The sequence below is a fragment of the Talpa occidentalis genome, unplaced genomic scaffold (genome assembly GCF_014898055.3).
Source record: "Talpa occidentalis isolate TD23 unplaced genomic scaffold, MPIMG_talOcc4v2.1 talOcc4.7, whole genome shotgun sequence".
Classification (NCBI taxonomy): domain Eukaryota; kingdom Metazoa; phylum Chordata; class Mammalia; order Eulipotyphla; family Talpidae; genus Talpa; species Talpa occidentalis.
Window position 1 is genome coordinate 106,328,106 of NW_023605083.1, and position 13,863 is coordinate 106,341,968.

The 13,863-nt window shown below is 37.7% G+C and overlaps 1 protein-coding gene across 9 annotated transcripts in view; it reads left to right on the plus strand.

Moving 5' to 3' along the window:
• The window catches only part of ACACA (acetyl-CoA carboxylase alpha), a 262,049-nt gene that overhangs the window by 138,372 nt on the left and 109,814 nt on the right, over positions 1 to 13,863 (plus strand). For all 9 annotated transcript variants that reach the window (XM_054688839.1, XM_054688841.1, XM_037495224.2 and 6 more), the window contains 3 exons: positions 609 to 722; positions 1,615 to 1,704; positions 3,510 to 3,628. In XM_054688839.1, the coding sequence (XP_054544814.1) occupies positions 609 to 722; positions 1,615 to 1,704; positions 3,510 to 3,628 (323 nt within the window). The remainder of the gene's footprint in view (positions 1 to 608; positions 723 to 1,614; positions 1,705 to 3,509; positions 3,629 to 13,863) is intronic.

The following is a 13,863-nucleotide window of genomic DNA, read 5'->3' on the forward strand; positions in this document are numbered from 1 at the left end:
GAACTACTCAAAGTTATTGAACCTCTCAGTGACCTGCTGAGGGTATTCAGGTCCTACCGTGCTCCTGGTTGTTTGTGACACTGCTCTCACTCTCTCTGCCCTCACATGCATTGGTGGTACACCCTGACGCCTTCTCCTTGGTACTGAGTATCTGGGGCTGTCAGAACAGCTTTTCCTAGTCTGTCTTTCTGCTTCAGAGTTGCAAAAGGCTGGCTCTGCTGCATCTACCTTCTCCACAGCTGCTCCCTGCCAGACCTGATTCCCAATTAACAGCTAGTCATGCAGTCCCCAGGACTAGCAGCTTTGCAATGGTAAATCACATGCACTGATGGAACTTGATTGAAGCTGTTTTCTCTCCCTTCCCCCCCGCCCCCAATGGGAAATTGCTCACAACACAAATCATGGTGAGAGTCAACTGAAATGCAGTATTTGGTGGCATTGGCCTTATGTTACAGGACCTAGAAGTTGTTTTACTTGGTCTCTGTTTTATCTTTGATGCCTGCACTTACAGATTTATATTTATTGCTTTTGTATCAGAACTGCCTAATAGGAGCCTAGAATAATCACTCCCTCAGGAACTTATGCCTCTTATTTTGCTCTCACTATAGGTTCTTATTGCCTCCCATTTGCCATCATATGAGCTTCGCCATAACCAAGTAGAGTCTATCTTCCTATCAGCTATTGACATGTACGGACATCAGTTTTGCATTGAAAACCTGCAGGTATACATCTAATCCTTTTTATCCTCTCTGAACTCTTGTCCCCTTTATTCCCAAGCATAATGTAAGTAATTGATCAGTTAATTTGGATTATAAAGTTTCATACCCTGACTTTCTAAAATGATTTATACATATGAATCTGTTTTATAAAAATATCGTTAGAATTGTGGTTTAACTTTAAAAATTAAATTGGTATATCTTTATAGATGTGTCCTGTTGAAGCCTTTACCTCTTGTGTTTTTATCTAGAAAATATTCTAGGCCAGAATTAGGTGATAGCACTGATTTCTAATATTTGAATCAGATGGATAATTAGGTAGTTGTTGGTCTTTTAGAGACTTAATCTCATCTAATTTCAATGCTTACTATTAAGCTTTAATAAGGAGCCAATTTTGTAATAGTATTGGCTGATTTTACTTTGAATTGAAAGGACCTTGACTATTATTTCTTAAACAACATCATTTCCTCAGGAATGATTTCCTATTTTTCTACCTGGACATCGTTTTATCTTGCCAAGAGTATCATTAGCATTTCTGTCAGATTTCTTTCTGGGGAACCAGAAGGGGGAAGAAAGATGTTTTTGTTTACATATAGCATGGTTTAAATATAGCATTTCAACTGGGGTTCTGGGGTTCAAATCTAGGATCTACTACAATATAATGAAGTAATACGACAATACTTAGGAAATAGAGTACAAATGTATGACAGGAAGGATAAAAATAATTGTCATGAACACTTATATTACATAGAATTAATGCTGAAGCCCAGAAAGGAGAAGTTCACATTTACAGACAAAATTATTGGGTCTCACTAAAGGTTTCAAAATGACAAATACTGTCCATTGAAATTGTTCTCATTTGGATGTAATGATATAAGCTTGTCTTTTTACCTTCTAGAAACTCATCTTGTCCGAAACATCTATTTTTGATGTTCTACCAAACTTCTTCTATCACAGCAACCAGGTAGTGAGGATGGCAGCTCTGGAGGTGAGTTTTTATAGTAGCACTGCCTGATCTTTACTAGCTGATTTCCTCTGTCCTTTGGCTACCATGTCAGTCCTTTTTCTTTGACCTTAAAGTTGGTTCTTTAGAGTCTTCTTTTCCACTGAAACCATAAAAACTGAACTGTGATCTTACTTTACTCAGGTATTTCAGCTGAACTGATCACATCTGGACTCCAATCATAGGAAAATCGAAACCAGAATTTTTCAATAGTCTCTACTTTCCAGCTATTTTAATTCTCCCATTTCATAATGAATTAGGATTCCCTGTAACACAATTCCTTGAAAACATATGACTGATCAGAACATGTGTAACCTTAACATCTTGTGATTTGGGCCAAATAAAATGGGTTTTAATTATATTCTGAATTGTCAAGTAGCTCTTATGAAATATTTTGTCATGGGAAGGAAAGTAATACCATTTAATGAACTGTGTATTAGGTTCTTTATTTTTCTCATTTAATCCTACAATTACTTTATGAAGTGGGACGAAACTGAGACTCCAAGAGGTTAAATGACTTGTCCAAAATCACATAGATAATAAGTGGAAGAGTTTGCCTTTGAACTCAGGTCAATCTGACTCAAAGAATTTTCTGTTTCCACTACAGCACACTACCTCATTAAGCACAAAAATTGCAGGCCCTGAGTACTGCTGTAAAATTGCCAACTAGATGTTTTTTGAAGATGAGGAAAAGGAGTATTTTAGATGGTTTTATATAATATGGCATCACTACAGTCTGACGCCAGTTCTTTTGGATTACTTTTTATTTGTATTCTCTAGCTAGAGTGTCTCTTACTCAGTAAATACCAAAATTTTAGAGTACCTAAGTAGTTTATTTATGGTGCTTTCGTATCATTTAATGAAAGTCTTCTTATTTACCTTACATGCTGATAGAATCCCATGTAGCATTTTATGTGCAAAGCAAATGGGCTGTGAAGTGTGAGAGTTTGGACTGACATGTAGTCTCCTTCTTTTAACTCTTCTTTAACTCTTGAGTCATGTTAGTATGTTTAAGATACTATATGTTAAAATATGCCTTACTGTTTTTGCCTAGGGCTTGAGGGATATAAGTATTCTATAAAAAAAATCAAAATTGGATTTGGTCAGTGGGAAAACAGAATAAAGATACATGATAGTTAAAGAATTGAGCTGTATTACAATTGCTCTGTCTTCTATCTTCATTCATCAAGTGACCTAGAATCAGCAAGTCTCATTTCTCCCACTGCTTGCCTTCATCTTCTGTTGAAATGATCATACTTAATGAAGTAATAGTCATGGTTCTGTATGCTCTCTTTTGCTAAAGATCTTCTCTAAAATTTAGATTGGCATGAACGGTTTAAGGTTCTCCTAGATGTATCTAGCAGAGGCTAATTTTGTTTTTGCTTCTAGTCATGGTATAATTTTAAGACTCAAGCTTTTTTATTTAAAGCAATGTATGTATATACAGAGACTTGGGACTTTTGTCACCATAAACCACCTTCTTCTGTATCAGATACAGGTTCCCCCACTACCCAAAAGTAGAAAGTTTCTGTTGGGTATGATTTGGTAGGTTGTTTTTTGGGGTCTGGGAATGCTCTAAATTTTTTCCTACTGAATTAATGGTAATTGCATCCTCCCCCCCAAAAAAATATATATATAATAACCTACCAAATCATACCAAATTGGAATGCTCTACTTCCTGATAGTGGTGGTGGGGGTAACCTGTACTTCTTTTTAAGACTCTCTTTTTCCCGGGCTAGCCATCTCTTCGTTTTTGTGAGTGTATTTATTGAGGTTTACTTTTTAACCAGGTGTATGTTCGAAGGGCTTATATTGCCTATGAACTTAACAGCGTACAACACCGCCAGCTTAAGGACAATACCTGCGTAGTGGAATTCCAGTTCATGCTGCCCACATCTCATCCAAATAGGTGAGTTTGAGCTAGTGTGGGTACCTAAACCAGCCAGAACTCTAGTAGGAGATTTAAGGAAGATAAATTGTATGACAGTTCTGTACCTTTTTTAGCTTGAAATTTAGATCAGAAAATTGACAAAGTAAAAATTAACAAGCAACTGTAAACCAGAGACACACTAGGGGTGGTGGTGGGGGGGGGTCCGGGGCGCGGGGAGAGAAAGGATTAGGGTCAAAATAAGGGGGGGGGGTGCAGTTGTATGGGGAATATAACCAAAATGAAAATGCATACATTGTGCAAAAATGAAAAGTGATGTAAGAATTATATAAAATAAAACATAAAAAAAAAAAGAAAATCTACCAGTTTAAACCATGAGCGAAGAACCTCTTGATGTACCCCTTAATTTTTTGATCTCTGAACTGGAAAGATAAAGTATGGTCTAATTAAGATAAAAGTATAGGACTAGTCCATTTATTTTTGCTTTTTTTCACTGGGGAAACATACTTCTTTTTTTTAGTTGCACTTTAAGTCAATAGTTGAAATATAAAAATATCTTGGGTAGAATGATTTTCTGTGTGTTTGCTGTGGGTTAAGGTTATACCTGAGCCAATTTCTTTATCTCCCTTAATACAGACATCAGAATTTAACAGGTGAAACTCAGTTTTTAAAACTAACCCTGCAACAGCAAACTTAAATTCAAGTAAATTATTTAATGAAGGCATGTCGATCCCTTATTCTTCCCTTCATAAGACCTTTAAAATATAAACTGTACATAAAAAATTTCTTTCAATATAGCTTTAGTTTTAACATGAAAACACTATCTTGTATACTCATTTTTAAAAGTATTCTGAGGCAATGAAAACCAAGGAGTTTCACCTATACATATGTTCATCCCCCCCTACATTTTCATTCTTTTTAGTAATACCACAGGAAATATAAATACCACAGCAATCTGAAGCTGCCCCCCTCCATTTCTTCTTTATGGCCTTTGGTTCTTCACTTTGTATTACAAAGTACTGTGTCTTTGGGGATCCTTAGCTATAGACACCAGAAATGGTTTTGTTCTGAATTGCCACTTCACCCAAAGCAATAGAAACCCTTGCTAGAGACAAAGAGGTCTGTGCTGAGACTTTTGGCCACTGGATGCCACTGTTGTTCCAGCAGAGGTCAGCAGATGCGCAGAGACATCTTCAGAAATTGTACCTCTCTTCTTTGTCTCAGAAGATCTTTTCACTTCTCTACCTCAAAAATTCCTTATGGCTGGCAGAGAAAAGCATATATCCTTGATTTAGCAAGCATCTCTCAGTACATTTTTGCCTCCATGGATTTCAGAATCTCATTTTCCAGAAACGAATGGTTGTCCTTCAGCGAGCGCTGAAGTACTCATAGCACACATGGGCTCAGCACTCGGTCTTCTTTCTTTTCCTGCATTCCTTGAATAATTGTACAGAACTACATGCTATACGTAATGCTCTTTGTAATTCTCAGGACATTCTCCTTTTCTTCCTGCTTTCTGCTACCTCTTCCCTTTGGGCAGTGATTTGTAGTCAGGCTGCAGAGCTGCTTCTGATTTCCTTTACTCCTCATCGCTCCCCTTGTCTTTCTGAATTGCTCTCCCTGTCCTACTTTTTTATTTGAGGACATGTGTCCAGTTTGTAAGGGAGAGTCGACTGGAAAATGAGAGAAATACTTCTTAACTCTTTGTTAGAAATCTTGTACACCTTTCTATCTTAATGGTATGGATGTTGGTTATTCCTGATGTGATTTCAAAACTGTATAGTTGTCCCTCCAAACGTCTGGGGTATATATACCTCTATGGATAAAATCCATACTTAGACAAAATTGTAGTGCTGTAGTTTCTTAAAAGTCTTCTTGGGTTGTCTGTAATATAAAATTATAAGCTGCTAGATTACTACTATCATAATTATTACTGGCATACATGTAAAGGTGAAGATAAGAAAGGAGAAAAGCTAAAATAATCTTTGAAAATCAGAGAAATGTTAAGTGTTTTAATGCTTTTTAAGATCTGAGTTCTTTTGTTAGTTTAGGAATATAAAATGTATTCTCTGATTTAATCACAGAATGATATATTCAACTTTAGACATTATTCAGCTATTATAAATTTCCTACTTGAATTTAGTTTTATAAAAAATTATATTTTCTTACAAATGTTTCTGTAAGAAAATAAGGAATTTGGACCATGTTCTGATGCCAGCTATTGTACTACTATTCAATTCTTACAATAACCATCTGGTCAGATCAGACACTGAAAGTTAAGGGCTCAGCTTTCCACAAAACTGTATTATTTCAGATGGGGCCTTCAGTGGGGTTCCCACCCACACTACTGATTAGCTCACTAAAAATTTTGGGGTTTCCAGGCCCCCTCTGGTTTATTTATTAGAACAGTTTACAGAACTTAGGAGATCACTGTTTCTGATTACAGTTTTATGATAAAGCTTACCTGTCAGAACCAACCAAATGAAGAGACACATAGAGTGAGGTGTATATACCGTCCTAGGATATCAGTGTGTTTGCCAACAGAGACCTTCACTGAACTTCATGTCCAGTGTTTTTATTAGGGTTTTATCATGAAGGCACAAGTGATTGAATCATAGACTATATCATGAATTCATTCTCTAGATTCTTCCTTCTCTCAGGAGGTCAGTTTAGCCTGAAGTCCTCAACCCTCTTGTCACATGGTTTCTTTTTCTGGTGAGCAGCCCCTGTCTTGAGATCTCTCCACTGCTGGCATTTAAACTCAAGGGCTAATGAATAATGACGTTCCTACTACTTGAGAAATTCTAAGGATAGGGTCTCCCTCTCCTGGGAACCAGGGCCAAAGGGCGGTCATACTCTTTGTGATACGGTAACTCTGTTCCACTGAAGAATAGAATTCTAGTGTGTCTTCCTTTTAGCTAGTTTTGAGCCAATTTCTAACTTTTTTCCTAACCCTAGTAATTTTATGCTTTTCTACTCTGAGGAAACAGGCAATGAGCATATTGTTTCTTATTCTACAGAAATACAGGGGACTTGTTTACCAGTGCCCATTCCACTCTTTGACTTGCAACACTCAAGGACATAGTTTTTTCCAACTATGCCCATTAATCTATGTCTTGATTAATGATTCTCAGAATTATCTGGGGAATATTTTGAAAAATACATATTGGGACCCTGACTCCCAAGATTCTGATTCATTCTGGACAAAATCCAGGGGACCACTTTCTGAAAAAGCTCCTCTGATAATTTTTTTTTTTTTTTTTAAAGATTTATTTATTTATTTATACAAGTACTGGGTACAGTCAGAAGTGCGGGAGGGTGAGAGAATTCACCAGAGCCAGAGCGGGGAGCAGAGCAGGCAGAAGGACCGAAGGACACTGCTGAGGGGAGCAGCGGGCGGCAGGAGAGGTCTGCGCGCCATGTGGGACCCTCCTGCGGTGGCCGGGGAGCAGCCGGGGATCGAACTGGCACTGCAGAGGCTGCGGGCAGCTTCGCAACCCAGCGCTCAACCGCTGCGCCACCGGGGAGGCCCATGATAATTTTTTTTTTTTTTTTCCCTCTGATAATTCTGATCAACACGACTGAGAATCACTACAACTAGACCAGTGTTGTAATTTTACAATATTGTAAAATTACACTGTGATTTTAAATATCCTGTTGGCCACATCTAAAAGGCCACATTTATGAAACATAAAATTAATTTTAACAACATTTTATTTACCCCTTGTATCAAAATAACATTCAATAAGTAATGAAAATAAAATATTGAGTTTTTCCCACTCTTCATATTAAATCTTTGAAATTTAGGATGTATTTTACACTATAGCATGTCTCAATGCTATATTAAGTAGCGCTTGAAATAATCATATTTCAAGGGCTACTTAATATAGGCAATTCAATTCTAGGTCAAAAATTAATTAGGACAATCACAGAGTCCTTTTTGTATTGTGTTAATAGTAGTGCCCCTAGGTGGCATTTAAAAAACAACAACTCTATGTTGCTTACTTTTAGTAGTTATATAGGAAGTATCTGGTACTATACCTGGTACTATATCATGCTACAGTATTTTATCCATGCCTTAAAAATTATTCAGTGAAGATAGAGATCAGGCATATGTATGTAGATATTTTACTTATCAATGCAAAACAGAATATGTTATTTTCCCCCAATGGGGTTAACAAACCAAAAATTCTTGGGGGAGAAAACAAGTGCATTCTTTTCATCAGTTTTCTATTTTCTTTCCTGGTGCTTGGTCTGTACATTCCTAGTCAGGCATCATTTGACGTAGACTAAATTTGTCTAAGCCCTTAGATGTAAATATCTTTCTAAGCTGTGATATCAAAGCGAGACTCTTGCTGTATATAGGCTTACCTGGTAGAATTCCATTTTTGCAATTGGTTGTTAATTCGTGATGTAGCCTTCATGGGTTGGGACAAAACATGGCTCCATCTGCAGACTGATAATAGCAGAGTGGTTTTTTTCCAGGGAAATGCCTTAGATGCCATTTGGATTAAGACCCATGTCCCAGTAGGACAAGTTTTGATTTTTAGAGAAGTAGACAAAACACAAATAATTTCCAGCAAATAAATGGGGCAGTCTCTCAGAGGGAAGACACCCCTTTTGTAGCACACTGGGGCAGTTAGTATGTGCTCAACATATCTGGTAACTTTTTATTTTTATTTAAATTCCTCAGAGGACTTTGTATTTATTGGCTTTTTTTATACTTTTAATTTTGTTATGGAAAGAACACTTAACATGAGATTTGCCCCTTTAAGTTTTTAATTGTACAATATATTATTGTTGACTTTAAGCGCTGTGTTATACAACAGATCTTGAGTGCTTCTAGTTTACTTGACTGAAACTTTTACTTGGCATTTAATTACTGTGTACTTCAGTATAATTTGACTGTTTTTTTTTCCCTCAAATTTTTGGTAAAGAAGCAGATGACTAAACAGTTCATTTCTAGGTCTTATGGCTTCCTGCATCATCCTTCTTGCTAGGTAGGTTTCAGTCAAGGCATCTTATCTTCTTGATCTTCTAACCAGAATTCCATTTCTTTTTTTTTTTAATTGTAGTTATAATTAATTTGGCATCCCCGGGTCTTATTAACCAGAGAATCCAGTCATTAGAGCTTCAGTGGGGGAGGCTCTGGGTCTAAATAAACTCTCTTCTTCTTTAAATTCTCTTTACTTGAATAGCAGCCTCAGAGATATTCCTGACTTTAGTAAGAAATCTATATACATGTGAAGTGTGTGTGGATGAGTGGTATGCTTTTCTTTCCATATCTTCTTAACATTTAATATCTATGTCCTATTGTATTTGCATTCTTTTGGAGAGAGGGGATATTTCCTGTGTGTTTTTTTTTTCTTTTCTTTTCCTTTTTAAGGTGATTTGCAGCCAGTTAGCAATAGTTTTTAGATGAGAAGTGTTATTTTCATCAGTCATTTTCTTGGTGTAGGAATAGTCAGGACAGCTGATTTGCACTAAAAGAACATTTTGTTATTATCCTGACTTTTAGGACTTAATTCTCTAGTCTAAGATTCCATCAGCCCAGCTCTTTAATGAGTTCATCCAGTATTTTACATGGATTAATCCTGCAGCTCAGACCATACCATTTAGCATTCCTTTTTCTTTTTCTTCCTCCAGTAAGGTTCAGGGTTTACAGCACAAACTATGTATGCGCGTGCATTTGTGTGTATCTTCTTTGTTTGTTAGTTTGTCTTTTTTTCCCATTCTGAAATGCTAGTTTATCACTCACTTGTGCTGGTGATAGAGAATCTTATTACACTGAAGGATCATCCTGAATATCTTTATTTTTTACAATTTATCAGATTATTTGACGTTCAGGATTTCACTTAACTTTGAGCATATTAAGCAACTCAGAATAATCTGGAAACAGTAAGTTCTTCAGTCAGCCTATGTATTTGATCTTATAAAATATGACTGTATTTAGACAAATACATATAAAGTGTATTATCCCATAAACTCTATGGGACATGCATATGGCTGTGCAGCTCATGACCCTCTGAAATTTAAAATGCCAAATGATTTTCATAGGTGAGCATAGTTAATTTTTTAAACTTTTTTTTATAGCATCTTTTTTAAAAAAAAAAAATATTTATTTATACAAGAACTGGAGTACAGCCAGAGGAGTGGGAGGATGAGAGAATTCACCAGAGACAGAGTGGGGAGCAGAACAGGCAGATGGACCGAAGACACTGCTGAGGGGAGCAGCGGGCGTGGCAGGAGAGGTCTGCTGTGCCATGTGGGATTCTCTCCAGCCGGCCAGATCTAACCCGCCCTGCAGAGGCTGCGGACAGCTTCATAGCGTGGCGCTCAACCTGCTGCGCCACCGGGGAGGCCCCAATTTTTTAAAACTTTTAATATGTGATGCAAATGAGCCTCAGAATAATACAGGAGATGGTAGTCCACTTTGTTTTATGTTTCTGTACATCATATATAGTGGGTGAGGACCACCTATCCTTATATGTAAATCATGCCATAGTTAAATAGTTGTATTGCATTGTACCGTTTCTGCTATTTGCTCCTAGTAAATTTTTTCTTCTGTGTCATGGTGTTTTCATTTAGACACTTTCTTTTTCTCATGTCATACATCCAGAAGAGGTCGGCTATGTTCTCCCCAGATAGCACACGTTTTGGTCGTTACTGAGTTTAGGCTGCTTGGAAATGTTTAGCTCTTGGTGAGTTGCCCTCTGGACCTTCTTTTTAGGAAGAAGGTTGTGAAGAAGTTTAGAAACCAGAAAGCTTCCATGTGACTAATCAGCAGGCTGCTGCCATTCTTGAGAATCCAGATAATCTTTGCCACCCAGAGATTAGATCCTTCTTTGGCTCTTACTGAGATACTCAAAAGTCATCCAACTTGTAGCATTTTTTAGCGGTGGGAACACTTGGTTGTAGTTAGCAGGCCAGAATGAGCTATAAATAAATAAAATCCTACAGTGCTTGCTTCCTTCATTCAGGGTAGTCTTGCTGATAAGATGCAAGCATCTGGCAAAAGAGAAGATTCTCAGCAGGTTTAAGTGCTTACCAAAGTGCTTTCCTGTATCCATGGCTCAGCTTCTAGTCTCTGCTGTGTTATTTTGGCACTCTAGACTTGTAAGATTGGAGAGTCGAGTTTAAAACTCTCAATATATCATTAGGGTAGCCCAAGGTCCCTTCTTGTCAAGGAAGACTAGCTGATTCCAGGGGGGAGGAAAAGCAGAATCCAGGGTACCTGTAAATCCCTGTAGTTTTGTGCTGTGGGTTTGTAGCTAATTATACAGCAGGCAACAGTAATGTGCTCTATCTCTGCTGGCATACTTGTTTCAGAAAGAGCAAAATCTTCCAGCAGAGCAAAGAAGGGGCTTTGCAGGGGCTGCAAATGAATGAAGCAGTGATCATTTCATTGTAAACTAAAGCGTTGCAGTGGAATGGGGGCATCTGAACTGCAAGAAGGTGGTGGGGGAGATGCCAGTAGAAATACATGGTTCAGATATGTTTTACAGCTCTTGATTTGGATTCTCCTGCAGAAATACAGTCACGCAAGGAGACCACCACTGGTCACAGCCAGTCAAATTGCTCTTTCTCCTATGGTACTGCTGTTAGTAACTGCTAGTAGGTTATTCAGCCGACCTCTTCTGATTCTGCTTTGCTGCCTGATTTCAAAAGATTTGCCCTATACTGGCTCGCAGTCACAGCATGATGTAACCACTGCTTGTTTGCATGCGGCCCCATCATTTTCATATAGGGTCTTTTTTTCCCTTTAAGTTAGAAGGCAAAAGAATCAGAGCATTTTTATTTGATAAAAGACTTATGTAGTAGGGCTAGCTAGAATCAAGCGAAATGAAATTCAGCTAGAAGGGATGGTAAAAGGCACAGAGAACTTGTGACTGCCAGGGAAGTCAGTGTTCCTTAAATAAAGCGGATTCGACTAGCAGGCAGCAACTCTGACTTTGCATTCATATTGAAGTGGGCTCTCCAGCCGTTCTAGGCAGGCAGATCAATAAAATCAGAGGCGACTTAATGCCAAGAACCTCAGAATTCAAAGACTTTCTCAGTCCTTCTTTAAATTTATTTGATATTGATGTGGAGTGCTAGTCTCAGGAACTAAGATGAGAAAAAGCTTCATGTAGATTCTGGCTATGACAATGTGTTGTAAAGTGTCCTCAGAAAGTGCCCCTTTGGTTTGTCAGTTATTACATCTGTAAAATGGAGCTAACCTATTGGAAGAAAAATGATCGCGATAGTTATCAAAGCATTGTGAATGATGATTCATTATAACTGCTTTGAATTGCCTAAACAGCAAATGTCTTATGAGAAGTGAACTCACATTTGATGTGTATTTGAAAATGCAGTTTATTGCCTTATCAGAGATTGAGCAATTTGACTTTTTTTTTGCATGAGAGTTTGCAGTGCAATAGGGTAGATTCTATTTTATTTTTAGCTACATAAATGGAATATTTGACTTGTACATAATCTCGTCCTTGCTGGTTTATTTTTGTACAGGCCATGTATCCAGGTATCTAGTGTGTTACAGTAGTATATATTATGCCACACTGGTCATATTGTTAAACTGATGAAGTAGCTCTTGCATAGGCTAAAAAAATACATAAATGGTCACTCTGGACACGGCTAAGTATTTACCTCGTAATAGTTTATTCTTCCTTCCCTGCTCATCTATCTCCCCTACAGTCTCACCGATTCTTATTCTACCAAAGAAGATAAACTGCCTCTAAACTTACCTCTTACATGATGGATTTGGGGCCATTCCATCAAAAACTAGAGATGTTGGGAGTTTTTATTCTTACCCCATACTGTGTAGATAGTGCACAATTCCTATCACAAAGCAGCAGGGGGCTCCCTATGAGAGCTTGAGAATTGCTGATGGAGAAGGGCTAGCTTTTTATTGGTGGTGTTCTTTTCAATTCAGGCCCTTTTCTACTGAAAACCTGGCCCTTATCCTGTGAATACTCCCTTAGGAATTAGAGTATAGCTACAGAAGCAGTGAGGCCATTTTATTAGTTTAAGAAATTGGTTAACAGTTGAGGGAGATTATACCAGTTTCTACATTTCAGATACCTGAATGGATGGAGCCTGAGATTGCTTTAGTTATAGGAGTCTTCTCTCTGAACTGAGACTATGTGCAGGTGGCCCTTTTTTGGAATCCTTTGTATCTTATAGGACGAAAACTTTCTTTCCTATATCCTCACTAACACCTATAGTTTTTTGCTTAGGTCCATCTCCTTCTGTTCTAGAATGTATGCATGGTTTTTGTTTGTTGATGAAGGCAACTGCATTATAAGTAAGGATCTCTTGTGAAATGAAACCCATTCCCCTGAGTGAGAGACTCAGAGAATCCAAACAGCAAAGATGCATTTTTTTGTACTCTGAGGTTGTTCTTGCTGCCTTATGAATTCACTCTGTGATACAGGTTTGATGCAAAGAGCATTGCTACTCACAAATCACACGAGGTATACAGTTTGTGTGCAGCGATATGTCACAGCTTTTTATTTATATGGCCAGCTCAGTCTATTCTGCTCCTTTCACTGCCATGGAAAGTGCATCATTTTCCTCCCTCTCTCCTCCTTCCCACATATCATCAGCACCACCCACTATGTTCTGCCCATTAAGTCTCCTGTGTGCCAGAAAACCCCAACAATGATTAAATGCTGATAAAAGAATGTTAGAAGGTTAAGATATCAACCAATCAACCCCTTTACAGTACTCCTAAGTGGTGGGTGGTAAGTATAACTTTGCCCTTTTAACATTGAAAATACAGGGTTTTTGTTTTTGTTTTCAGTTCAGGAAATAACTGACATCGGATTTTTTAAAAAAGGCTTGGTGGCAACGACCATCAAGAATGCAGGCTTGCCTTGCAGTTTCCATTCTTATCCTAATCTTTCTTTTCCTATTTTTGGCACATTGTTTATCAGGAAATTCTAGAGCTAGCCAAATTTATGTAAGGTTTTATTTATGAGAAACCTAGGTTTTTTAAGCTTACAGAAACTTAAAAAAGTCATTATCCTAAACTCATTTATTTAAAAGTATTAATTCTAACAAATCATACCACTCTAATCACAGAATCACTTATCATTACATTCCTGCTTGACTTTCAGTTCCTCTAAGCTCCTAGAGTGCGGAGTGCCACCCGTTTACAGCGCCACCACTACCTCCCTCCAAATCCTGTCAGTGGGCAGAAGAGTATGTTTAAAGAGAATTTTTAATAAGGTAGCTGGGAGCTCAGGTTACTAGATTTT